This window comes from Bipolaris victoriae, assembly GCF_000527765.1.
Source record: "Bipolaris victoriae FI3 unplaced genomic scaffold scaffold_7, whole genome shotgun sequence".
In the NCBI taxonomy this organism is placed as follows: Eukaryota; Fungi; Ascomycota; class Dothideomycetes; order Pleosporales; family Pleosporaceae; genus Bipolaris; species Bipolaris victoriae.
This window is the reverse complement of record NW_014575385.1, coordinates 399,578-422,792: the sequence shown is the minus strand read 5'-3', so window position 1 is coordinate 422,792 and position 23,215 is coordinate 399,578. Positions and strand designations below refer to the sequence as shown.

Below are 23,215 nucleotides of genomic sequence, written 5' to 3'. Positions count from 1 at the left end.
GACACGATATGTGGGCACCAAACCGCACGAAGCCATCACCTCACCGCACACCTTCCATTGTTTCCATCGCCTCTGTACAATCTGCAACCCGGCCGTTGTCAGTACACTCGCCCAAAATGAACTCGATGCCCCAGATGCCCCAGCAGCAGCAGCAAATGCCTCAAATGCCTCAGTTGCAGGCAGAACCCCCGAACTACGATTCGGATGCCTACTCCGACTTGGGTTCCGATGACGAGCAGGATTACCCTTCTAGGATGAATAACCCAGCACCGCTTGCGTGGAACAGGCCCCAAGCTGGATCTCCCGCCAACCTCATGGCACAGAAGATGCAGGCCCAAGTCCAGGTCCAAGCCCAGGTTGTGCCTCCTCCTCAAACAACAAACCTGCAGTTCCACAACCAGCCGAGGCTACAACAACGACCTGTGGATGACGATGCCACATCGAGATCCTCAACGCTGGACGGCGAGGAAGACGACACCTACTCTTTGAAGAAGCCAGCAGCACCCCCTGTGCTCAAGATGAGCAAGATGAGCATCGAGAATGAGAAGCCTGCACCCCCTCCCCCAGTACCACACGTCCCTGGCCCTCTTGAGTCGCAGCTCGCGGCCCTCATGTCCAAGCTCATTCACATTGAGCAGACCAATCCTGTTGCATCCGTCACCCCCGAGGAGTTCCTGGAGATGAAGAACCGCCTGAAAGCGCTTGAAGAGGAGAAGAAGGTCTGGTGGAAGCGTCACGAAGCCATCTGGAGCCTCCGAGACGAAGACGTCGAGAACAACATCAAGATCCGAGTAAGTCCCACATGGCCCTTTCTACAAAAACACATCCACTAACAAACCACAGGGTATGCTCGCCAAAGCCCGCCGCGAACTCGAAGCCACCCAGAAACTCCGCGATGAAGACCTCGTCAACGTACAAATCGTACGCAGCAAGCTCGCAGAGAAGACCCGAGAGCTCGAACGTCTCCAAGCACAATCACCCGCCGGCCGCATCAGCCCCAACCGGCCGCGCATGTCCAGCTTTCTCGAGAGGCGCGACACTACAGACCTTTTTACTGCAGCCAAGATCGCGGCCCTCGAGCAGCGCGCACTCGAGCTCGAAAAGCGCAACTCCGATCTTGTCGAGCAACTCGGCGCCTCGCAGAACGGCGGCATCGACCACCTCAACCGCACGACGGCGCATCAGGCCTGGAAGGGCACGGTGACGGATCTCGAAACTAAGATTCGCGCTCAGGACGCCGAGCTTCAGCGGTTACGATCTGGTGCTGGTGCGGGTGCTGCTACTCCGACTTCATGGGATTTTCAGAGACTGGAGAATCTGATGGAGGAACATGCTAACTATCGTGAGGATGTGGGGGGGAAGATGCAGGCGTTACGGAGTGAGAAGGAGGCCCTGATGAGGGATTTGCACCGCAAGGAGAATGATTGTCATGTTCTTGAGCAGAAAGTACGGTCGCTGCAGAGGAGGTCGGGTGTAATGTAAATAAGGTTGGTGAGTTGGATGGCTAGTGTGAGGTGTGTATGTTTTCTACATAGTAGGAGAGGGAGTTTTCTTCTTGAGATGGTGGTGCTTTTTTGGTGCTCCTGGCTTTGCGCTGGTAGAGGCGAATATCAATATCGTTGTCTTTCTACTTCAAATTCCGATCTTGCATGCGGTGTTTGGCGATCCAAAGGAACGGAGAGTGGCAGTGCGTGGGGCGGTCGAGGCCGTGGCTGACGTAGTTGTGGGGCTGGGGCTTGACCCGCCGGGTGCTAGCTACTACTAACTTTCCAAGTGTATATGTTGTTATTGTTATTGTTTTTGTTTTTCAAATAACCGCAAGACTTGGTTTTGAAGCGATATTGTGAAGAGATGCAAAGTGTGGAGTCGCGACGGAGGTGAATGAAGTGGTGCTGTGTAGCAGGCTCACACGTGAAGACAGCTACCACACTTACCAAACATCAACAATGTTACACGTGATATTACCGACTGTTTTTCCCTATTAAACACGGGACGCGTCTGATACCAATCAAGCCATCGCTGTACGTGATTCCCCCCGACACACAACTTACCCGAGAGCCCCGTCCAACAGTGACTTCATTGCTGATCTTCTGGGCCCCAGCTCATCCCCACTCTCTCGGACCGTGCCTGGGAAACATCGTCATTGTATGCAAGTCAGGCAATTAGTACAACAAATTTCACTGCCAGGTTTTCGAACACGATCAACATGACAATGACATGTTACGCGGTTCCGCGCAGCATTAAAAGGGCACCAGCCTCAGCTGTTTGTCTAGGTACGGCTCGCACCGCAGCCACACTTTCACCATGCAGTCGGCTCTTGTGTCGCTCCTCGTCGCTGCCAACGCGCTAGGCGTATCCGCAGGCTCCTCGTCCTCTTCCTCCTTTGATCCTTTGCGCCATCTGGCTGGCATTGCACCCTACTTTGAGGATCCACAGGGCGACCCAAAACCACCCCAGGGATGCAATGTCACGCGTGCGTCATACCTCATCCGCCATGCTGCCATTTACGCAAACGACTTCGACTACGAGGAGTACATTGAGCCTTTTACCGACAAGCTGAAGAACACGACGGCCAACTGGCGCAGCGCGGGCCCGCTGGAATTTCTCGCCAGATGGCAATCGCCTATTACGGACGAGGAGCTCGAGGACCTGACGTCCATTGGCCGGCTCGAGTCGTACAAGCTGGGTGTTGATGTTCGCCTGCGATACCCATCTTTCAAGGACCCCAAGAGCGTGTGGACGTCGACGGCGGAGAGGACAGAGCTTAGCACGTCTTCCTTTATTGACGGCCTTGTCGCTGATAGCAACAACACAAAGCTCGTCCTTGTGCGCGAGGATGCTGCCCGTGGTGCCGATTCTTTGACTCCATACAAGGGTTGCCCCAAGTACAGCTCTTCTTATGGTAGTGATCAGTCGTCGGTATGTGTAACATCGCACATTATATGATAACGACTAATTCCATACCCAGGAATACCAGAAAAAATACACCAAGCCCATCATCGGCCGTCTGAATGACTATGCACCCAACTTCAACTTCACAGCCAGCGACATTGTCGGCATGCAGCAGCTATGTGGCTATGAGACTGTAATCCGCGGCTCATCTCCTTTCTGTTCCTTGGATCTCTTCTCTCAAGACGAGTGGCTTTCGTTCGAGTACATGAACGACATCATGTACTTTTACAACACCGGATATGCAAGCGAGCAGCTCGCTGGTACCCTGGGATTTCCCTGGCTCAACGCTTCCGCCAACGTGCTGCTCTCCGACGATGCCGACCAAGATCTTTACGTCTCTTTCACTCACCGCGAGCTGCCTCCCACGGTCGCTGTAGCAATGGGCTTGTTCAACAACAGCGCTTACTCCGGCGTCAACAACCCGAACGCCACAATGCCTCTTGACAGGCCGAACCACGGCCGAGTCTGGCGCTCATCACGGATTCTGCCTTTCCTGTCCAACTTTGCCATCGAGAAGATGACGTGTGACAGCTACGGTTTCGATGCAGGCGAGTACTTCCGGGTACTCGTCAACAAGGATCCGCAGCAATTGGCTTGCGGGGATGGACCGGGTGAGAGTTGCTCAAAGGCCGCATTCGAAGACTTTATCCAGGAGAAGAAGACGCGCTTTGGCGGCTTTACGGAATTCTGTGAGCCAGACTATAAGAACTCGACCGATGTGCTTAGCATCTACAGTGGAGACGACTAGTTGTGTATATATTGTGTAATTCTAATGTAATGGTCATGACTCGACATCTCTGCCCAGATCTGACAGCTTGGTGTATGTAAACGCCATGTTCCTTGGCTGCCAAGTCTCATCAAGTCGTTAGTTAGCTGCGAAACCTTGTGACCACGCGCGGGGTGCTGTCTGACCGGCATCCGTGGTGGCCGAGGTCAATCACGCCACAGCTCTGCATTGATGATAACGATTGCTGAAATAACTCAAGATGTTTGACTGTCATCGCTTTGGAAGGTTTATTTTGAGAAATTCTTATCGCGAGGATTGTGGTCTAGTATATATATATATATATATATACCAAACTACTACGGTTCGTGTAAGTAGTAGTAGCCAGACGTGCGGCTCCATACCCAATTGAACCATGTGCATGCATTCAGCAAGAAGCGCAACCACGTTTTCTTTGGCACGGCCCCATCCGTTCAATCCAACAACAATAAGCATTTCCACATGCCAAAAGCGCAATGCCGAAACGAATGCCTGCATACATGACTAGTTGTTGTTAAACTGATTTTGTGTATACGTCATGACTTGGTGAAGCGATCCAGGAATACCCGAGCGGGAAACAAATGGGTGTGTGTGGCGCGACCTTTTTTCTTAATCCTTTCCCTTTCCTTAACACGTTTACGCGCTACAACGATTCCTTTTCTTTTACCCTTACCTATTCGCAAAACACCCCGGTTCCGTTCGTTGTCGAGCCTGTAAGACGAGCAAAAAGTCGATCCACCAGATTTGCGTCTTGAACCAGGAAAAAGAAATAGAATAAACAGTAAATAAGAGATGGGAGACTACAAGGCAGCGAGCGCGACGGGCCCGAGCGTTGTTATCGTCGGCGCGGGAGCTGGCGGCGTAGCTCTCGCCGCGCGTCTGGCCGCTGCGGGCTGCAAAGTGACGGTTGTAGAGAAGAATGAGTTTTCTGGTGGACGCTGCAGTTTGATTCACCGCCGAGGATATGTATGTTTCTTTCCTCGTTTTTTTCTCAATTTCTAAATCCAATTGGCGATAAACGCGAACCAAATGGAAACCCAAACTGAAGGAAGAATCAAAGCTCATGAATAATAACCGTAAAAACAGAGATTCGACCAAGGCCCGAGCTTACTGCTTCTACCTCGCTTTTTCCACGAGACGTTTGAGGATCTAGGGACTTCGCTTGAGAGAGAAGGGGTTAAGCTGGTTAAATGCAATCCAAACTACAAGGTGCATTTTCACGATGATACGGCGTTTACGCTGTCGACGGATATTTCCGTCATGAAAGAGGAGATTGAGCGGTTTGAGGGCACGGCGGGGTTTGAGCGCTATCTATCATTTCTGCAGGAGAGCCATCGCCACTATGAGGTTTCGGTCATTTATGTGCTAAGGAGAAACTTTTACTCGCTGCTGAGTATGGCGCGCTTGGACTTTTTGGCGCATCTGATTGAGCTGCATCCGTTTGAGAGTATCTGGTACCGGGCGAGCAAATACTTTTGGACCGAGAGGCTGAGGAGAGTGTTTACGTTTGCGAGTATGTACATGGGTATGAGTCCGTTTGATGCGCCAGGGACGTACAGTTTGTTGCAGTATACCGAGCTAGCAGAGGGTATCTGGTATCCCATTGGTGGTTTCCACAAGGTAAATGGGTACTGTACCAGAAAAAATATGTGGTCGTATACTAACTATCCCAGGTGATTGAGAAACTTGTGGATGTAGGCGAACGCCTAGGCGTCGAATACATGTTCGACAGTCCCATCAGCAAGATCACACTATCAGAAGACGGAAAGCGCGCAACAGGCATTGAATTCGAAGACAAAAGCAAAGCACCCCTAAGCGCAGACATAGTCGTCAGCAACGCCGACCTAACCTACGCATACAACAACCTCCTGCCCGCATCCTCCATGTCGCGCTCTCTCCTCAAACGCGAAGCCTCATGCTCCAGCATATCCTTCTACTGGGCCCTCGACCGCCAATTCCCCGAACTCAGCGCACACAACATCTTCCTCGCCGAGGAATACCGCGACAGTTTCGACAGCATCTTCAAAAAGCACCTAATCCCCGACGAACCCAGCTTCTACGTCAACGTCCCCTCGCGCGTAGACCCCTCGGCCGCACCCCCCGGCTGCGACTCCATCGTCGTCCTCGTGCCAGTCGGCCACCTACAAGACTCGCGCACAAACGCGCACAAAGGCTCAAAACACACCGCCGGCCTAACACAAGACTGGGACTCCATGGTCGCTACCGCCCGCGACACCATCCTCCGCACCATGGAAGCCCGCCTGAAAATAAACCTCGCCCCCCACATCATCGACGAAGTCATAAACACCCCGCCAACCTGGAAATCCCGCTTCAACCTCGACCGCGGCGCCATCCTCGGCCTCAGCCACTCCTTCTTCAACGTCCTTAGCTTCCGCCCCAAAACTAAACACGCAACCATTAATAACTTGTACTTTGTCGGCGCGAGTACCCACCCCGGAACGGGCGTTCCGATTGTACTCGCTGGTGCGAAAATCGTGACTGAACAGATTCTCGAGGGCTTGGGACTGGGGTATAGGGTTCCGTGGAAGAAGGCGGAGAGTGATCGCCGTGTGGAATCGAATAGTCCGCTCGATCGCGTGCAGCATGGGCCGTATTTGAGTTGGCTGGTTTGGATTCTGATTTCTGCGTTTATGACGGTTGTGGCTATGGGTGGGTTGGGGGGCTCGTGGCGGTATCAGAGGGGTGGGGAGGGGCTGAAGGGGGATTGGTAGGCAGTTCCAATTGAGCAAGTCCGTATGGTGAAGTAAGATAATGTTTTGTATATGTTTATACACTTTATATATCACATGGCTATTTTGTTCCAAGTATACTAATCATATGATATCAAAGCACCAATCATTTTAAGGGACAGACAAGTTATATGTTATAGCGAGTGACTGATTGAATTAAGAACTTGGTAATGGTATCGTAGAAAAATCCAAACTCATATACGCACTCCCACTTTCCCGCCACATCCGCCATTACATTAACATTACCTTCCCCCCCCCCCCCCCCACCATCAATACATTACTAACATTCATCCTCAAACAAAAATAACAAAAGACAAAAAACATTCATAAGATATCGTGCACACCAAGCACAACAAAGGGGTATCTTCGCCATCGCAAAGCGCAGATTCTCTCTCTTTCTCTCACTTAAACAGTAGTAGTAGCGGGTGCCGGGCCATCGTGAGGCGGGTTAACAACGTTCTGGCCGTTGTGGGCAGCAGCATCCTTGGCACGCTTCTCCTGGAGCATAGTGTCGTCGTTGTAGTCGCGGATCTGGAGGCCGAGACGAGAGGGGTCAATGTTGCGGTGGCCCCAGAGGAGGAGGGCACCGAAGACGGGCTTGGCGAGGAAGTCGAGGACGCCGTAGAAGACGGCTTCGCTGTCGGGAGCAATGACGTTGCTGGTGAATGAGTTAATAAAAGTGAATTTCCAGTTGGGAGGCGTGGGGAACTTACCCGCCCTCGCTGAGGCCCCAGGCAATGGGGTACAGGATCCAGAGGAATGCGGTGAGAGAGCCACACATCAAGAAAGTGCGCTCGACATCACGGCCAAAGGTCTTGGAGTGGATGCGGGCTTCCCAGGTGAGCTGGAAGACGATGTAGAAGAGGGCGACGCAACCTGTGGTTTGGAGTTAGTAAATCACATGATTTCCTATCAAAGGGAGAAGGATAGAATTCTTACCAAAGACAAAGAATGGCCACTTGTAGATGCTCTGAATGAGAGCGCCGATCAAGCCAGTCACGATCATGATTTCATCGACGAGAATGACCCAGAGAATGGTGGGCCATGGCATACCAGCGGTAAGCAGCAAGTCCATGAGAAGCAGAGGCGTAGTGATGAACCAGTCCACGTAGCGAGCATAGTAGATGGCGCGGTAGGTACCACGAACGACTGGATCGTTGCGGCGGAACTCGACCTCGATAGGAGTGAAGCCAAGGTTGGCGCCCATGGTGAAGTAGGCAATGGCTGCAACAAAGACGACACCACACGTGATGTAGTGGAAAAGACGGTTGCGGCGCTCAATGCGGTACGACATGGCTGCGAAGGCAAAGCCCGCCACAGTCATGACGGCACAGATGGAGAAGTAGAAGTTGGAGCCATGGGTGGTCAAGCCAATGTCTGCGGTGCGGCCATTGACAGTGTTGCCTAAGACGATATGTTAGGCCAAGGTTGTTACTTCTTTTACTTGCAGCACTACTACTGCAGGTCATGAAAAGGGGCGGCGAGTTGCGAAATGGTATGTCCACATACCATTGTGTTCGAACACATCGTTTCTGCGTTCAAGCTGCATTGTGAAAAAAGTACAGTGTCTTGCAGGTACACAAGAGCCAACTTTTTGCAATCGCCTTTTTCTGTTATTTAGTTCTGATACCAAGAGACTTTAGTGAACTCTGGAGGATGATCAAGCAATCCCTTACCCAGGCGCGGACGCTCGAACTATATCTCTTGTTGCCTGGCCATGTGCGGCCATGTGTGCCATGCCATGATCCCGTCATGCCGTCAGTCTGTCATTGCTGCGATCCACAGACGTTTTTTTCTTCATTGTCCATGACGACATTGCAGCACCTAGAACTGGTCGCATCACACCTCATGCCAGTGCTCCTCCAATCGCAGGGCTGACTAACGGGCCAGCCTAGGGCAGCAAGGCGAGAACGGCTGAAAGCTGCGACGCTGGATGACCTCGTCAACTGCGGGAATTACTATGGAGACTTGGCTGTAGCGTCCCCCGCTTTGACGGCCGTGGTTTGAGTGGTTCGCTGGCCATTGTGCCGTGCTTGGGTGCAGAGATCAACGTTGTGGTGACCTCGAGAGACGAGGAAGACATGGGCGATGGGCGATGGGTGAGAGCTGCGAGTGTTTCGATGACTTGGCCATGGGCTTCATGGCCCGCGGACGGCAGCTTGAGTGGCTGGAGCGGCGTTATGTTCGGTCATACTGAGGGCGATTAACGTCGTGGTATGACTGCTAGCGTCCGACGCTTCCGCATCGCGCCAACCCCACTTTCCACCCTCACGCCACCCATTTTTAAGCTTTATAGTGCTGATCTCACGAGCTTACTTTGACATCGACGTCGGCCAGACGTAGGTATCCCTTGGTCACTTTGAGATGAGATTTACGTCACCTGCATCGATTCGTCCCGTCCATCTCGCCCATCTCGCCCATCTCAAACCACCACGACCAGGGGAGGCTGAACCAGTGGGACTAGATTGGCCTGGCTGCAATTCCCGCCGGGAGATCGACACGTTTAACTGCCCTGCCAGAGGTTTACATGCATACACAATTGCTATGCAAGGCTGATGTTACTGGCCATGTGCCACCTCAGCCCTGCACATGTCTTCCCACGATCGATCAGAAACGCCGTGTGCATGTACATGTACATTTCACTACACCATACTTTGTAGCTCTACACATTCAAAGCAGATAATCCATTGACCACGATGGAATTAAACATTAGTTTGAGATACTCACAACTAGTAGGCTGGTGCTGCTAGTCGCGCACATCTCCCTTAACCTATGTATGTATGCATATATGTACATATGTATGGATGCCTGAGCACTGAAATATACCCACTCCTTCACCCCACTAGCCCAGGTAACTAATAACTGCCTTCTGCAAGTGACCCCATCGGCTATCACAAACGACTTCTGTCTCGCACCTGAGCTTTTCAACCTGCCGCTGCTTTGCAATGTCTTCTTCGGTAAACCAGTTGCCGTGCAGACCATACGGTATCCTCGTGCCAAGCTGAACCTTGCAAACAACTGTCTGCATGTCCCTGGCATCCAAGACCCATAGCTCGCTGATGGCATCTGGCCTGCACTCGCCTTCTTCGTCTAGCTGATCTTCATTAAACACATAGAAGAGGAGGTACCCGTCCAATTCATCCGAGTCGGAGTCATTAGCAACGGCCTTTTTCGATGCCTTGCGGGGTACAAACTTGGCTTCTTGGCCAAAGTGCTGCGGGGGCAGTCGAAATGCCTTGATCGGGTCCTTGGGATCGGCTGATGCGAGAATCTCGTCGATTGACCGATTGTCTACACATCCGGTAATCGATTCCGGGGCGGTGTGCTGGGCATGTCTCAGGAGACCTTGGACGTCCATTCTCACCAACACATCAATCTTTGTCGCCTTGCCCAAAGCAGCACCAAATGACTCGTCCGAAGTGCTACACCCATACACGTACCGTGCGCGTACCATTTCCGTGGCTGGCGATACTGTAGGGAACTCAAACGGGATTGCTGATAGTGCAAATTGGTGAGTAATGGTGTTCTTAGAGCCAGATTCCAGCGAGAAGCGGTAATAGTATAGGCGGCATTGCTCTTCGTTGTCGTAGGAAATTGGAATGTTGGAAGCCATTGATGAAGAACCCGGGCCAAACATTGATGCATTTGGTCCTAGCAAGGGAGTTGATTCTTCGACAAAAGACTTTTCAGGGTCTTTGTCATCTTCATCGTCGTTGTACTTCGCAAAGAAAGACATTGGCTTGCTTTTCGATTTCTCCTTGTGTTTTGGATGCGGCGGCGGCTCAATATTGCCAGCACTAAAGACCAAAGATGCCGAAGTCAGGCGACAACAAAGCAAGTTGACAGCTGCTACCTCGTTGTTGCTGTCGTACTCATCCCATGTATTGGCTGTATGGAGAATACAACAGCCCTCTGTTTCGAACCATCGAACTAACTCGGGATGTCGACGAGGAAATACGCCGAATCGAGCCGGCTTCTCGGGCTCATACACGACTATAGGCTTATTCTTTGCAAGGTTGAGGGGAGTTAGAGAGAGCGGCATATCGAGGATAACAGTGTGGTATCTCGCAACCCCAAAGTCATGCATGAGCCGTCCGCCGGAGCACCCGGGGACTGGGGCATTGACGATGGCTTTTGCTTCGGAATCAGCCTGGCTTGTAGACGAGCCCTCCGCTGGAAGTAATGAGTAGTGAACATAAGGTGCCACAAAGTTGCAGTGAAAGAGAACCAGCTCGTCTGTCACTTTGTCCACTTTTGGGTGACCAGTAGTCCATTCTCTCATCCAGCTGAGCAAGCCGGTGCTGCCAAACGCTTCGTGCTTCTCGTTGCGATTTTGGTAGCCATCATCTTCCAAAGCAGGTTCGCCCTCGGCGGTGTTTCCATTGAACCAGCCCACAGTCTCCAGACCTGGTAACGTGATGCGCATTGGTGGCCCGCTCTCGCAGGTTGCCAGAGCACGTCCGTCATGGTACAGTATGCTAGTGTTTGCAACACTGATTCGCTTAATGGTACTGGCAGATCCAGAGATATGGGTCCATATCACGACAAGGACAGTGCGGAATATCCGCCAGAGAATCCACAAAAGGCTGGATGCGGGGTTGACCAGGGTCGCAATGCTCGGCAGTATCGGTGTACGTAGTGCTGGATTCTGAACGGCGGTGAGGTAAACGTCCGTGAGGATGAACTGGTTGACAAAGTTGACGATGGGCTTGGTTGGATCCACTGGCGAACGACTGAACCAGACACCCGAGAGCATACCATCGCCGTCGAACCAATGTGCTTCACGCCCCAGGTCGGCATTGGTCATAGGATTTCCGCCATTGCGGACGTACATTCCCCCGAGTAGCTCTTTCGGAATATGGCCCGTCCATGAGACGGGCGTGGGTGGCCATGATTTGGTGACAGGCGCAAAGTTGCCAGACAGGTACCTGGCACGAGGTTAGACAGAGCTGTAGGAGCCTGGCGCGATGGAGCGTACGTACGGATGTCGTTTGACGGGCTTGTTGGGCAGTCCAGACTTGGACATGGCTGTGGTGATTATCTTGGCGGCATTGGACGGCCGCGTGGTGGGGTTTGTGCAGAGCAGAGTCGCTGGCCAACGTCCTTGTATACAGCAGAGTAGACATTCACATGTCTGGTCATGTCACGCCGCGGAAGCAGAAACAACCCCTGGCTAGGCAGCGGGGTGGAGTGAGGGGCGCGAGCGGATAGCATGATGCAAGTACCTGTCAGAGCCGGGATTTGCGGGTTGGCAGGTGGGAAAACCGGTGCTGTTGAAGAGATGGCGGGTGGTTGGTGGTGATGTCATGTTTGAAGCTTGAACGGGAGGCTAACCCGTTTTGGGCCACGTGCTTCCTGCACTGCCGGCGGTTGACTTTTGGGGGCGGCATGGAATTCGCGATTTGGCGCTATTGCTATGGAGCGTCTGCAACATCCAGTGTCTGCCGCATGTCCGCCGCGGCTTACACCTAGATTGTTCCCTTGCATTGGGTCCACGAGTGACGCCAACTGTACCTCTTGCTGGTCGTCTCTTTCTGCTCCACGGTTTCATCATGGGCTTTGACTACGCGCTGGTGTATGTGACGCACCCTCAGGTTGCGACATGCAAACAACATGGCTGACAGTTACGGCTAGGCATCTCAAGTACACGATCCCTCCGGCCGTGCTGCTCACCTGGCTCTACCGCCCCTTCTTCACCAAGCTCGACGCGTACAAGGTCCTCTTTCTGATATTCGTATGTACAATCGCTGTCCCAGGCGCACCCCACCACGCATGTGCTGACAGCTCAGGTCGCTGTCACCTCAACTATACCATGGGACTCGTACCTGATCCGCACCGGCATATGGAGCTACCCCGGCCATGTCATCATCGGTCCAAAACTATATGATATTCCACTGGAGGAGGTCTTCTTCTTTGTCGTGCAGACATACAACACCTCATTGCTCTATCTGCTCCTCAGCAGACCCACTTTCCAGCCTGTCTATCTGCGGATCGAATCGGGTGCGTCCCGGAATCTATGGCGATTCGCAAAGCTTACCGGCCAATTGTTTTTGCTGGGCATGATTGCATGGGGATGGCAGTGCGTTCGGAGCGGCGGTGAAGGGACATATACTGGTCTCATCTTGATTTGGGCAGGCCCTTTTCTTCTGCTACTATGGTATGCCGATCCTAGCGGGCCCTTGATCTGGCACTAACCCCAAGCAGGAGTCTTGCATACCAGTTCATTCTCACGCTGCCCTTGACCAACACGGCGCTACCAATCCTCCTCCCGACCTTTTATCTCTGGATTATCGACACGCTGGCACTTCGTAGAGGCACCTGGGTAATAAACGTGGGGACAAAGTACGGAGCACACTTGTGGGATGGCTTGGAAATAGAGGAGGCTCTATTCTTCTTTGTCACTAATGCGCTGATAGTGTGTGGTCAGTTGGCGTTTGACAATGCTTTAGCCGTGTTGTACACCTTCCCGGGGCTGTTCAAGGACCCCTCCCTGCTGCCATCGCCACTTCTCTTGATGCGCGCCCTTCTCACGCTCAGTTCCAAGTACGATGCTGAGCGACTCCAGGGTCTTGATGAGGCTGTGCGTCGTCTGAAGCGCAAGAGTCGCAGTTTTTATCTTGCATCCGCGACGTTCCCTGGACCTTTGCGGGCGGATCTGCTCCTACTCTACTCCTTCTGCCGCGTAGCTGATGATTTGGTGGACAACGCTTCTGATGCTGAGGAGGCCAAGGTGTGGATAGCGAAACTACGCAAGTTCCTGAACAATGTGTACAGCGACAAAGTTGCGCGTAGTGCTGTGCATGCCCAAATATGCGCTGACTTTCCACTTGACACCCAGTCTGCGCTCCTTCAACTCCCCACATCTAAACTCTCGCACCAGCCACTGGAGGATCTTCTCCGGGGATTTGAGATGGACCTGGGTTTCGACAAAGCGCCGCTCATAGAAACCACCGAGGACTTACAGTTGTACGCGGAGCGAGTCGCAGGCACTGTCGCACAGATGTGTATTGAGCTCATCTTTTACTGGTATCCTAGCACTCTATCCGCCGAGGAGCAGCGTGCCATTGTCGCTGCTGGTAACAACATGGGTGTGGCATTACAATATGTCAACATCTCGCGAGACATTGAAGTAGACGCTCAGATTGACCGTGTATACCTTCCTTTGAAATGGCTTGCCGACGTGGGACTGAGCTATGAGGATGTCCTGAAGAGGCCAAATCAAGCGCAGGTCGAGACACTCCGCAAACGGCTTTTGAAGGATGCATTTTCGCTCTATGAGACGACCAAAGACGCTATCGAGCGTCTGCCACTTGACGCCAGAGGTCCCATTCGGGTCGCAGTAGAGAGTTACATGGAAATCGGAAGGGTTTTGGGCCAGGAAAACTACAAAGTAAAGGCTGGGCGTGCCACTGTGCCCAAGCTAAGGAGGATCATTGTCGCCTGGACGACACTTAATCGCAAATGATATGTTTGGTGAGGTGCGCTCAGCTTGCGGGGTTAACCTCGGAGATAGCCATGCCTCGTTTGGTCTAGCGTTGTGTCATTGACTATTATGACAATTCATCCTTTCCAGTGGTTCCCCAACCACACTCGTGCTCGTGTTAATCAAGTTCCCGTTCCATGACATGAGTGCAAACAGGCTGCTGGACCCAACAGGCGCGTCGTTTGTAGGGCCTGCAAGAAAGAGGAAGAGTGGGTCGCGCATGTCAAGTCGCCAACCAAAGGGCCACTACAAGAAGCTTCTGTGGTTCAAGCAACCCTGTGAGTCGCGGCAGCCTGCAGTAGTATACCTCTTCTCACACGTACAGTCCCCGACAATTACACAGACGAGGCCACTTTTCTTGACCACCTGCAGCGAAATCCTAGGCTACAGCCCTATGAGTTCTGGTCGCTCATGTCCGATGCAACCGTCATTGTACAGCATCTTGCGTCGGTCATCATCTTTTGCTGCTGCTTCGTAGCCATCATTCACGGTAGGGTGTCACCTGTCGCCGTAGTCGGATGGGCCAGTATGTGCACAGTGCTGGCATGGGTCTTGTGGGATCACTGGATGGGCCAGGAGTTCAAGACGGTTGCCAGTGTGTCTTTGACGCCTACGTCAGAGATAGACGATGTCGTGCCACAAGCCTCACAAACCCTTTCGCCCAGGGCCAAGCAGCGTCTGGCAACTGCCAAATCTGCCATACTCATCTATGCGGCTTTGCTTGGGCTCAGTCCAATTCTCAAGTCGCTCACTCGCTCTACAACGAGTGATTCAATATGGGCCATAAGCGCGTGGCTATTGATGATGAACGTTGCCTTCTTTGATTACAGCGCGGGTACAGATGCACAGTATGAACAACATACCAAGCCACCATTTTCAATGGCTAACTTGCAGCTTCTAGACTACCAGCTTCGATATCTACAAACTCAGCAATGATGGCATCGGCAGTGCTTGCTTCACGCCTGCCATCTACCACCCATGTCTTCTCGTTGACCCTATTCTCTATTGAGGTATTCGGTCTCTTCCCAATATTCCGTCGTCAACTGCGTGCCAGGTCACCATGGGGCCATCTCACGCTGACAATCACCCTGGTAACATGCGCATGGGGCAGTCTTTTCGTTACTCTGACAGGGAACGGCCGCGCCACGTTCATAGCCGGCGCCATCCTCGGGGGGATTCTCACATTCCTCAGCATGGGAGTCTGTAGTTGGTGGTTGATCGGTCTGCAAAAGTACAAGAACGAAATTCATGGCCCTTGGGATCCCGCCAGGCCCATCATCCGTCGACACTGGGATTGAGCTCTGGACCCTTGCTATCAAGGCGGTATTGCTCATAAGTAGAAACAGTACAGACTCCGTTCAATGGCCAAGTACCGGACCCAGTCAGCTGTGCAACCGTATTCTCGCCTGCAGGGGCCGTCGATGAGACTTCCAACTGAAGCTTGTTGTCCTTCCTCAGCCATTTGATCACCTTGTGTTCACCGAGTCTCGCCACCACGCAGTTGCTCATTCGAGATATCAGGTCATCCGAGCCTACATTGTCTCCGCCTACAAAATGGATTGGCGACCATGGTGCCTTCTGAGCCATCGTTTTACCTCTGCTTGTTCCGGTGACAACGATTCTCTCAATATCCGCAAACCCCCGCAGAATATTTCGAAGGACATTCCAAAGCTCGCATCGGTACATTGGAATCACAGGCCACGCCTCGAGATTGAGTCGGAGACACTTTAAGCCGCCTGTATCCATACGCAGGGACGGTTTGCGGTCGTCCTGAGTCCACGCTAGATATTGCAACCACTCACGGGTGAGATGGGGGTGATCAGAGTTTAGTTTCCGCAAATCAATCTCGATGTCTTGGATGCACTTGCTATAGCTTGCCGGTAGTGCTTGAAGGAATGCTCGCATCGTAGCTAGGCTTGAGAAACGAAAGGTGTTTTGGGCGAACAATGGTCGACGATCGATTTCATGATATATTCTGCGGCATGTTTGGAGAAGAGAAACCCTCGAGGGGCTATTGTCCACTAGTCCTTTCTGCTGTTCCTTGTTATAGCGAGTAATCTGTGGGTCGGAAATTGGAGTACCGCTGACGAGGCAAAGGCTGAAGATGATGTGCTTGATTTCAGACGGCAGTTGAACAAGGGCTGATTGGAGCTGGAGATTTTCTGGGGGCGCAATGGTAGCCATGGTATGTATATGTGGTAAGAGGACGCAAAAGGGGGTGCCATGTTTGGCAGCGACATCACTTCAGCTTTAACTGAGCTGATAGACCGCCTGTCTGCAGCAGCTAGGATCAAACTTCTAGTCAGCGTGGCGTTTCGCCGAAGGGCCCTTTCACCACTATCATCGAGAAGCACCAATTAGCGCATCGATAGAGCCAGTCATCACTAGGCCATAGAAATTGTGTAGCGAACGTGCGCCAGCTTGCACCGAGTGACGGCGAAATGGGCAGCTGAAGCGGTGAGTTGAGACCCACGTCTTCACTCATAGTTGTGCTGGGTTCGGCATATGTCGGAGCGGCTCAACAGCAGTCATATTGTTATCAATTTTGTTTAAATTTTCCTTACTCCTACCGACGCTATGACGCATGATGGAGTCGTGGTAAGGAAAGCAGGGCGGGCTGCTGTTGGATTCGGCGAACATTTCCCCGCGACTAGACATGGAATCTGACAGCTCCCGCTCAAACTCCAGACATCTGACGTTGCAGCATGTTGATGTGCAATACTCGACGCTACAGATGATCCTTCGTTATGCCTCCGTACTCAGGAAGAAGTGTGTCCGAAGTTCAGCCTGGCCCCCAAATCCACCATGCAAGCGCCAGACTCAATGGGGGCCACAGCGGTAGTAGTATGGCAGCTTCCCGCCATCGCCTTTTTGACATTGACGCGCAACCTACTGCTATGACACTCAGCGCCTAACTCGCGACCACATTTACATATGAATTGATAGTTTGCCACAATCGGCAGCGAAGCGAAAAAAAGCAACAACACCATGTCTCTACGACCCGACAGTGGCTCCAAGCGCTCGCGCTCCAAATCGCCGGGGCGCGGTCGAGAACGCGACCATTCGCGCAGCCGCAGCCATAGCCATGCACAAGAGCCTCAGCGATATGGGCCAGCTGACGGAGCCTCGACCCCGCAGTACGAGATCAGGCAGCCAGATCAGCAATATGCGACGTGAGTAGAGCGACATCTGACTTCTGGAGAATGTCTCCAACAAACCTCGCGCAAGACAACTCAGCTGAGACATGGCGACCAGATCACGCAGCGAGCCCATAACCATGGGCAACTACAGTGACCTCCCTCCCCACGAACGCCCCGGCTATGCACCCCACGCCGCTTCATTCGCGCATCCTGCAACTGCAGCTCCCCCGGCTGCTAACATTACATATGCCAATGCAAACAATGTCAAGTATGCATCCACCGCCAACAACTTCTCGTACACGGCCGCCCCAACCTCTGGCCATAGCAGGACATCGAGTACGACGGGGAGAGACGGCTCTTTTCAGTATGCGAATCCTCCGCCAACCATCACATATACTGCGAAGCCAGTAGCAGATTCCAAGCCGCCTCATGTGCGACACAACTCACAGCCCGTTTACCCTACGCAGCCGCAACCCCAGTACACAGCTGTGCCTAATGTCGCGTCGCCAACCACTCAGTATACGACTAGGCCACAGGCTCCTCCGTCGCAACCTCAGTACACAATGACCTCGCAGGCGCCAGCCTCACAGCCCCAGTACACAACGGTTTCGCAGGCGCCAGCCTCGCAGCCCCAATACACGACTATGCCACAAGCTCCTGCTCCGCCTTCAGCTAATGGGCAACCCTTCCCACCTCCTCCAATGGGTCGTCACTCGCCGCGCCCCGAACACCACCGTGCGTCTTCATACACTGGTGTTGTGAGTCCGACTGAGGGTCGCAATGTCGTGGAAATGCGTCCGCAGGGTCACCTTGGTGCACCAGGTAAACCCGAGGGGTTGCGCATGGATAGGCTGTCTGTGAGCGGCAACAGGCCTGACTTGCAGACGATTGTACCGGGAGGCTTGCCTGGCGGATATCCTGGCGGACTTCCACCACCGAGTCCTCTTCTTGAAGCCTACCATGGTACTTATCAGTCAATCAGTCCTATGCCACAGGCACTGATGCTGGACGACGACCTCGATGACCTGCAACCGCTCGACAGTCTCGAACCCCGAGATTCTCGCCGTTCTAAGCACGGCCGCAGCCGCAGCCGCGCTCCTTCATCCTCGCGTCGATCCCCAAGCCGGTCACAGCCTTCCAAACATGCTGACAAACTGGCTCTGGCGGCATATGGCTCTGGCGACCGTTATCAAGAGAAGGAAAAGGACAAACGTCGGGTTAGGATATACGATGCTACCGATGATGCTCTTGCACTTGTCAATGCCATGGCTGGACGAACACCCAACGTAGATACTATCATCGACATCATTCCTATACTTTCGCACGATCAGATGCTCGAGCTGAGAGCTGAGTACAAGCGGCATTGCAAGGTCCAGGGCAGGGGAATCAACATTGCCAAGCATATCAAGTTGAAGACAAGCGGTAACTTTGGTAAGATTGCCTACGTGACTGCTCTTGGAAAGTATGAGAGCGAGGGCTACTGGGCCAACTACTGGTACCAGTCCAACTCTGCGCGCCGTGAACTTCTTATAGAAGCCCTCATGGGCCGTCAAAATCACGAGGTTCGCGAGATCAAAGACGCATTCAAGGACAAGCGATACGGCGATTCGCTCACACGCTGCATGGACAAGGAGCTCAAGGCAGACAAGTTCCGCAAAGCTATCTTGATGGCGCTGGACGCCACACGGCAGGAAGAGAGCGATGTCTGGCCAGCCGAGTACCGCAACCGTGACGTCGATACGCTGTGGAAAGCCATCAACGCCAGAGAAGGCGGTGAAAGCGTCATGCTGAGCATCGTTGTCATGCGGAGCGATGCGCATCTGCGCGAGGTGCTCCGAACGTACGAGCGAAAGTATCAAGGAAACTTTGCTAGGGACGCACTAAAGAAGAGTAACAATCTCGTTGGCGAAGTCATTGCACATATTCTCAACGGCGTCAGTAAGTCAATTTCCCCCTCTCCCCTACCACTTTCACCTCAACAAGGTACTCGTGTACTAACCTTCCCCAGTCAACCGACCCGCACGAGACGCCATGCTCCTCCACCACGCCCTCATTGACCTCATCGAACCCCCCGCGGACGGCCGCTCCTCTGGCAGCCGCATTTCCTCTACATCCAGCAAACACGACCGCCAACAGCGCGTCGAGCTGCTTATCTCGCGCCTTGTCCGTTTCCACTGGGATCGCATGCACCTCATGCGCGTGATGAACGAGTACGAAGAGAAATACGGACGCATGGTTGAAGAAGACCTTGAAGAAGCGACTCGAGGCGATTTTAGACAGTTTTGTCTGGCCGTTTGCCAAAGTGCTAGGTAATTCAGGAACACGGAAAGGGTGTATGAAGATAATGAACAAAGATGCAATTTCCCATGTAGTATACCATATCTTGTCGTTTACCCGTCATAATTCCAAACTGTGACTTCGTTATTGTTCCTTCTTTGCTTCAACCTCGATACTTGAACGACGCCAGATTCGCCGTTCGATCCGCAAAAGACCAGCCTTCTGCTTCGGGAAGGATATTATTCCTCATCATGCCATCACCTTGTTGTTGTTGTTGTTGCTGCTGCTGCTGTTGCACCTGTTGTCCTCCAGCCAACACAGCACCAGTACTACTACTCCCACCTACCCCTTCACTACCCCCTCCAAACCCCATCAGTCTTTCTCCCCCACCAATGCTTCCGCTAGCAGCCCTATACCCTCCAGCCCTGGGGACAAACGAATACAAAGACGAAGGGTTCGCATCAGCCCAGCGCAGAATATTCCGACTCAGCGTCACGGGGCTTTGGTCGCCGCCGCCTGAATGCGCGTTATGCGCCATGTCGTCTGTGATGTCTTCTTCGTCGGAGAAGGAGAGCGTGGGTAAGGGGTCGGCGAGGTACGAGGAGGATGTTGTGAAGGGTTTGAGGGATGGGCCATTGGTGGTGGTTGGAGTTGTGTATTGGAGGTGGGAGGAGAGCGGGGGTTGGGAGAAGGTGAGGGGGACGCTGTTGGTGGATGGGTAGGATAACGGTGTTATGGTTGGGGGTTTAGATAGAGCGATGGTGTTTGCTTCGTCGTGAGGTTTATCTTTGGGTGTGGTGAGAGATGGAGAGGATTCTACTGCTGAGGTAGCGTCGGTTTCCATGTCTATGCCTCTTCGCATTCTTTCTCGCTCTTTTTCTTTATTTTTGAGCTTGTAGCCTGCTCTTACGTAGCGTTCTGGGTACCGGATGCGGAATCGGTCGCGTAGGTCTGTTGCATGTCGCGATCCGAACTCGAGCTCCGGGTCGTCACGCATGGAGTGCCAGACTGGGCCGTATTTTTCGAATCCTTTGAGTAGGTTCACGTCATCGGCTGCTGTGAAGGGGCGTCGCGGGCGGCGTGCTGTTTTAGAAAAGGGCTCGTGGATACCCAGCTCAGAGAGGTTGGGCATTGTAGCGGTAGCTTTGGTTGTACGTGTAGCTACTGTAGAATCTGAGGATGCAGATGCAGAGTTGTTTGTTTTGTGCCCTTGTTCTGCACTCTTACCGTGACCGTCAGGGTGGGTATCTACAGCGTCCACTGAGTGCTTTTCCTTGACGCTGGCCCTTGGTTGCCTGGGTTTCAAACCTTCACCAGGACAGCACACGCGAAATCGGTCTTTCAGATCAACAGCGGTGCGGTTGTTGAACGTAAAGTCTGGACTCTGCAGTATCTTCTTCCAGCTTCCAATACCAAATCTGCTCACGCCTATAAGCAGATCCTTGGTCTCTTGCTCTGACCACTTGGTTCGCTTCTTTCCACGCTTAATCTGGGTTTGACTAGGAGGACTTATCTCCTGGTTCGACTGGGCCTTGGCCTCTTGAACAGTAGGTACTCCACTCAGCGGGGCATTCTGTGCTGCCACCTGACTATTTGGGCCATACTCGCCATGTTGAGCACTCCTAACGAGTTCCTGGGTGTTGTTTTCAAGAAAAGCATGGTCATCCACATCTTTACCTCTTGGTTCTTCAAATAGTGAATCGTATCCTCTTTCACCAGCAAAAGCATTTTTCTCTCCAGTGATTGGCGGGAACAACCTGCCCTCAGGTGGTAAAGGTGGAGGCTGATGTAAGCCCTGTAATAGCGGCGGTATCCTAGGCCGTTTTGCCGTCTTCTTGGGAGGCTGTGGAAGTCTGGGGAGCTTGATTACAGAAGGGCTGTATCCCGTATTGTCGGGCTGCAAGAATTGCTGGTCTTGATCCCATCGTTGTTTTGTATGCTCGGGACTCTCCAGGAGGAGATCCACTAGTCGGCCGCTGAATGGGGTCGTAGAGGGAGCAAAAGTATTGGGAACAGATTGTGAAGAAAGCAGATTGGCCTCATTGTTGAGTACCTGTGCTATAGGAGCACTAGGCATTGCTCGCGTTGGGTGGATCTTGTCATGTACTTCTTTTCGGAAATCGTTGGCCTGGGTGTTGTCTGGCGACAATGAGTTCGCCAGCATCAGCGCTTTGGGCCGCACAAAAGTAGAATCGGCTTGGTGCGGTGGCCTATGCGAGCTGGACGTAGTAACATCGGGTGCATTTGTCGCGTACGGCATGCCGCCTGGGCTGGAGAGGTCTAGTAATGCATTTAGTCGCGGCTCCATGATTGGAGAGTCGCTCGTGGACCTTATCGAAAGGGGTAGACCGAAGGCGTTCGCGCAAAGCCGTGTGCCAAGCGAGCGCTAACGCATGCATTCCATACACGGTATATACATGCAACGTGTTTGCATTGATGATTGGACAATTCGTCTCACAATATGCACTGCTTGATTAAATCCACACCGAGCTTTTGGACCACATATTCGTATAGCACACTTGCATCATACCGCTGTGCCTGGAACACCATTTTACTTGGCGTGCAGGACTAACAGGCGCGGTGATTATATAATTTAGAATTTCTACGGTCTATAGAGGGGAATGTTGATCGCTAAGACAGCATGGTGAAGCTGTAGGGCCGAAAACTAATTACAGATGCCAAAGCAGCGCCAATCAATGCAGACAGCCTCGAGGCATCGAGATGCTAACATCGCATGATTCAGCAGGCTCAAACAATCTAACTCAAGAAGTACCTGCAAGATAAGATATCAGCACACTGCATTTGCAGAATTCTCCGACACGCGACTATGTCCAGCGCCATGTAGACTTACCATTTGTCTTGGCCGCAACATCTGACATCTTGGTGTCAACGTGGACCTTGGCGAGATATTCCTTGTTGCCTTCGGGGGTCGCCTTGATGGTCTCATCACCAGGGTTCCAGTTTGCGGGGCAGACCTAGAGAACCAAAGTTAGCATTTAACTCCGCATATACATGGGTTGGAAGACCGTATAGCAGGCATACGTACCTCGCCGTACTTGTCTGTGAACTGGAAGGCATCAATCAGACGGAGAGTCTCGTCTACTGAACGTCCGACGGGAAGATCATTGATAGTGATCTGTCGTACAATGCCATTGGGATCGATCAAGAAAAGTCCACGGAGGGCAATGCCCTCTTCCTCAATCAAGACACCATAGTCCTTCGCAATGCTGTGGTTCTTGTCGCTAAGCAGGGGGATGTTGATCTTGCCGAGCCCTCCGTCTCTCTTGCTTGCGTTGGTCCATGCAAGTAAGCTGTACTCGCTGTCTGTGCTGGAGAAGACAACACTGGCGCCGCGGGCGGCGAAATCAGCGGCGCGATCACTAAACGCAAGAATCTCGGTCGGGCAGACAAAGGTCCAGGCCATGGGGACGAAGCCAAGGACCAGCCATTGCTTGGTGGATGTGTAGGCGGTCAAGCTGAGTTCTGGACAGAGACAATTAGTATATATCGCCCTGTCTTGTCAAGGGCTATATCAATGTACCTTCAAATGTACCATCGACAACAGCAGTGCCGGTGAAGTGAGGCGCGGGCTTTTGTACCCGCGCCTTGGGCTGGTATGCTGAGTAGGCCATTGTTTCTGGCTAGGTTGTGTACTAAGAGGACGACGCGCGACACGAGAGGAAAGATCTACGTAGTTGGGAGCGATACGGTGTGTCCAAGTCGGTTCGCAAGTTGATGACAATGACAGAACTCGGCGGAATCGGCGTGGAATGAACTCGACTTTTAAAAGCGCAACTGGCGGTCGGCGATGAGGTAGAATCGGAGCGTATAGTCGGATTCAGGTTAGGGG

The 23,215-nt window shown here is 52.7% G+C and overlaps 11 protein-coding genes across 11 annotated transcripts; 6 read left to right on the top strand and 5 right to left on the bottom strand.

Annotated features, from left to right (window-relative positions):
• Positions 1-8: 8 nt before the first annotated feature.
• On the top strand, positions 9-1,482 carry COCVIDRAFT_87303 (hypothetical protein; the record flags this gene model as incomplete). The annotated part of the gene is made up of 2 exons (XM_014705743.1): positions 9-791; positions 844-1,482. The coding sequence occupies 2 exons, from the start codon at positions 9-11 to the stop codon at positions 1,480-1,482; spliced, it is 1,422 nt and encodes a 473-aa protein (XP_014561229.1).
• An 822-nt stretch (positions 1,483-2,304) lies between these two features.
• Positions 2,305-3,700, top strand: COCVIDRAFT_12308 (hypothetical protein; the record flags this gene model as incomplete). Its single annotated transcript, XM_014705589.1, has 2 exons — positions 2,305-2,919; positions 2,969-3,700. The coding sequence occupies 2 exons, from the start codon at positions 2,305-2,307 to the stop codon at positions 3,698-3,700; spliced, it is 1,347 nt and encodes a 448-aa protein (XP_014561075.1).
• Positions 3,701-4,507: 807 nt separating this feature from the next.
• Positions 4,508-6,447, top strand: COCVIDRAFT_22879 (hypothetical protein; the record flags this gene model as incomplete). The annotated part of the gene is made up of 3 exons (XM_014705611.1): positions 4,508-4,681; positions 4,802-5,335; positions 5,389-6,447. 3 exons carry the CDS (start codon positions 4,508-4,510, stop codon positions 6,445-6,447), a joined length of 1,767 nt encoding a protein of 588 aa, XP_014561097.1.
• Positions 6,448-6,870: 423 nt separating this feature from the next.
• Positions 6,871-8,014, bottom strand: COCVIDRAFT_87288 (hypothetical protein; the record flags this gene model as incomplete). The annotated part of the gene is made up of 4 exons (XM_014705742.1): positions 6,871-7,123; positions 7,179-7,341; positions 7,405-7,869; positions 7,975-8,014. 4 exons carry the CDS (start codon positions 8,012-8,014, stop codon positions 6,871-6,873), a joined length of 921 nt encoding a protein of 306 aa, XP_014561228.1.
• Positions 8,015-9,307: 1,293 nt separating this feature from the next.
• On the bottom strand, positions 9,308-11,491 carry COCVIDRAFT_87526 (hypothetical protein; the record flags this gene model as incomplete). Its single annotated transcript, XM_014705741.1, has 2 exons — positions 9,308-11,393; positions 11,448-11,491. 2 exons carry the CDS (start codon positions 11,489-11,491, stop codon positions 9,308-9,310), a joined length of 2,130 nt encoding a protein of 709 aa, XP_014561227.1.
• Positions 11,492-12,017: 526 nt separating this feature from the next.
• On the top strand, positions 12,018-13,930 carry COCVIDRAFT_22876 (hypothetical protein; the record flags this gene model as incomplete). The annotated part of the gene is made up of 4 exons (XM_014705610.1): positions 12,018-12,040; positions 12,100-12,199; positions 12,255-12,622; positions 12,670-13,930. The coding sequence occupies 4 exons, from the start codon at positions 12,018-12,020 to the stop codon at positions 13,928-13,930; spliced, it is 1,752 nt and encodes a 583-aa protein (XP_014561096.1).
• Positions 13,931-14,168: 238 nt separating this feature from the next.
• On the top strand, positions 14,169-15,246 carry COCVIDRAFT_87613 (hypothetical protein; the record flags this gene model as incomplete). The annotated part of the gene is made up of 3 exons (XM_014705740.1): positions 14,169-14,226; positions 14,274-14,796; positions 14,850-15,246. 3 exons carry the CDS (start codon positions 14,169-14,171, stop codon positions 15,244-15,246), a joined length of 978 nt encoding a protein of 325 aa, XP_014561226.1.
• COCVIDRAFT_22874 (hypothetical protein) lies at positions 15,224-16,132 on the bottom strand (the record flags this gene model as incomplete). The annotated part of the gene is made up of 1 exon (XM_014705609.1): positions 15,224-16,132. The coding sequence occupies one exon, from the start codon at positions 16,130-16,132 to the stop codon at positions 15,224-15,226; it is 909 nt and encodes a 302-aa protein (XP_014561095.1).
• Positions 16,133-17,225: 1,093 nt separating this feature from the next.
• Positions 17,226-19,401, top strand: COCVIDRAFT_87272 (hypothetical protein; the record flags this gene model as incomplete). Its single annotated transcript, XM_014705739.1, has 2 exons — positions 17,226-19,026; positions 19,097-19,401. 2 exons carry the CDS (start codon positions 17,226-17,228, stop codon positions 19,399-19,401), a joined length of 2,106 nt encoding a protein of 701 aa, XP_014561225.1.
• A 127-nt stretch (positions 19,402-19,528) lies between these two features.
• Positions 19,529-21,673, bottom strand: COCVIDRAFT_87542 (hypothetical protein; the record flags this gene model as incomplete). Its single annotated transcript, XM_014705738.1, has 1 exon — positions 19,529-21,673. One exon carries the CDS (start codon positions 21,671-21,673, stop codon positions 19,529-19,531), a length of 2,145 nt encoding a protein of 714 aa, XP_014561224.1.
• Positions 21,674-22,190: 517 nt separating this feature from the next.
• On the bottom strand, positions 22,191-22,997 carry COCVIDRAFT_87224 (hypothetical protein; the record flags this gene model as incomplete). Its single annotated transcript, XM_014705737.1, has 3 exons — positions 22,191-22,340; positions 22,412-22,848; positions 22,907-22,997. 3 exons carry the CDS (start codon positions 22,995-22,997, stop codon positions 22,191-22,193), a joined length of 678 nt encoding a protein of 225 aa, XP_014561223.1.
• Between the last annotated feature and the right edge of the window lie 218 nt (positions 22,998-23,215).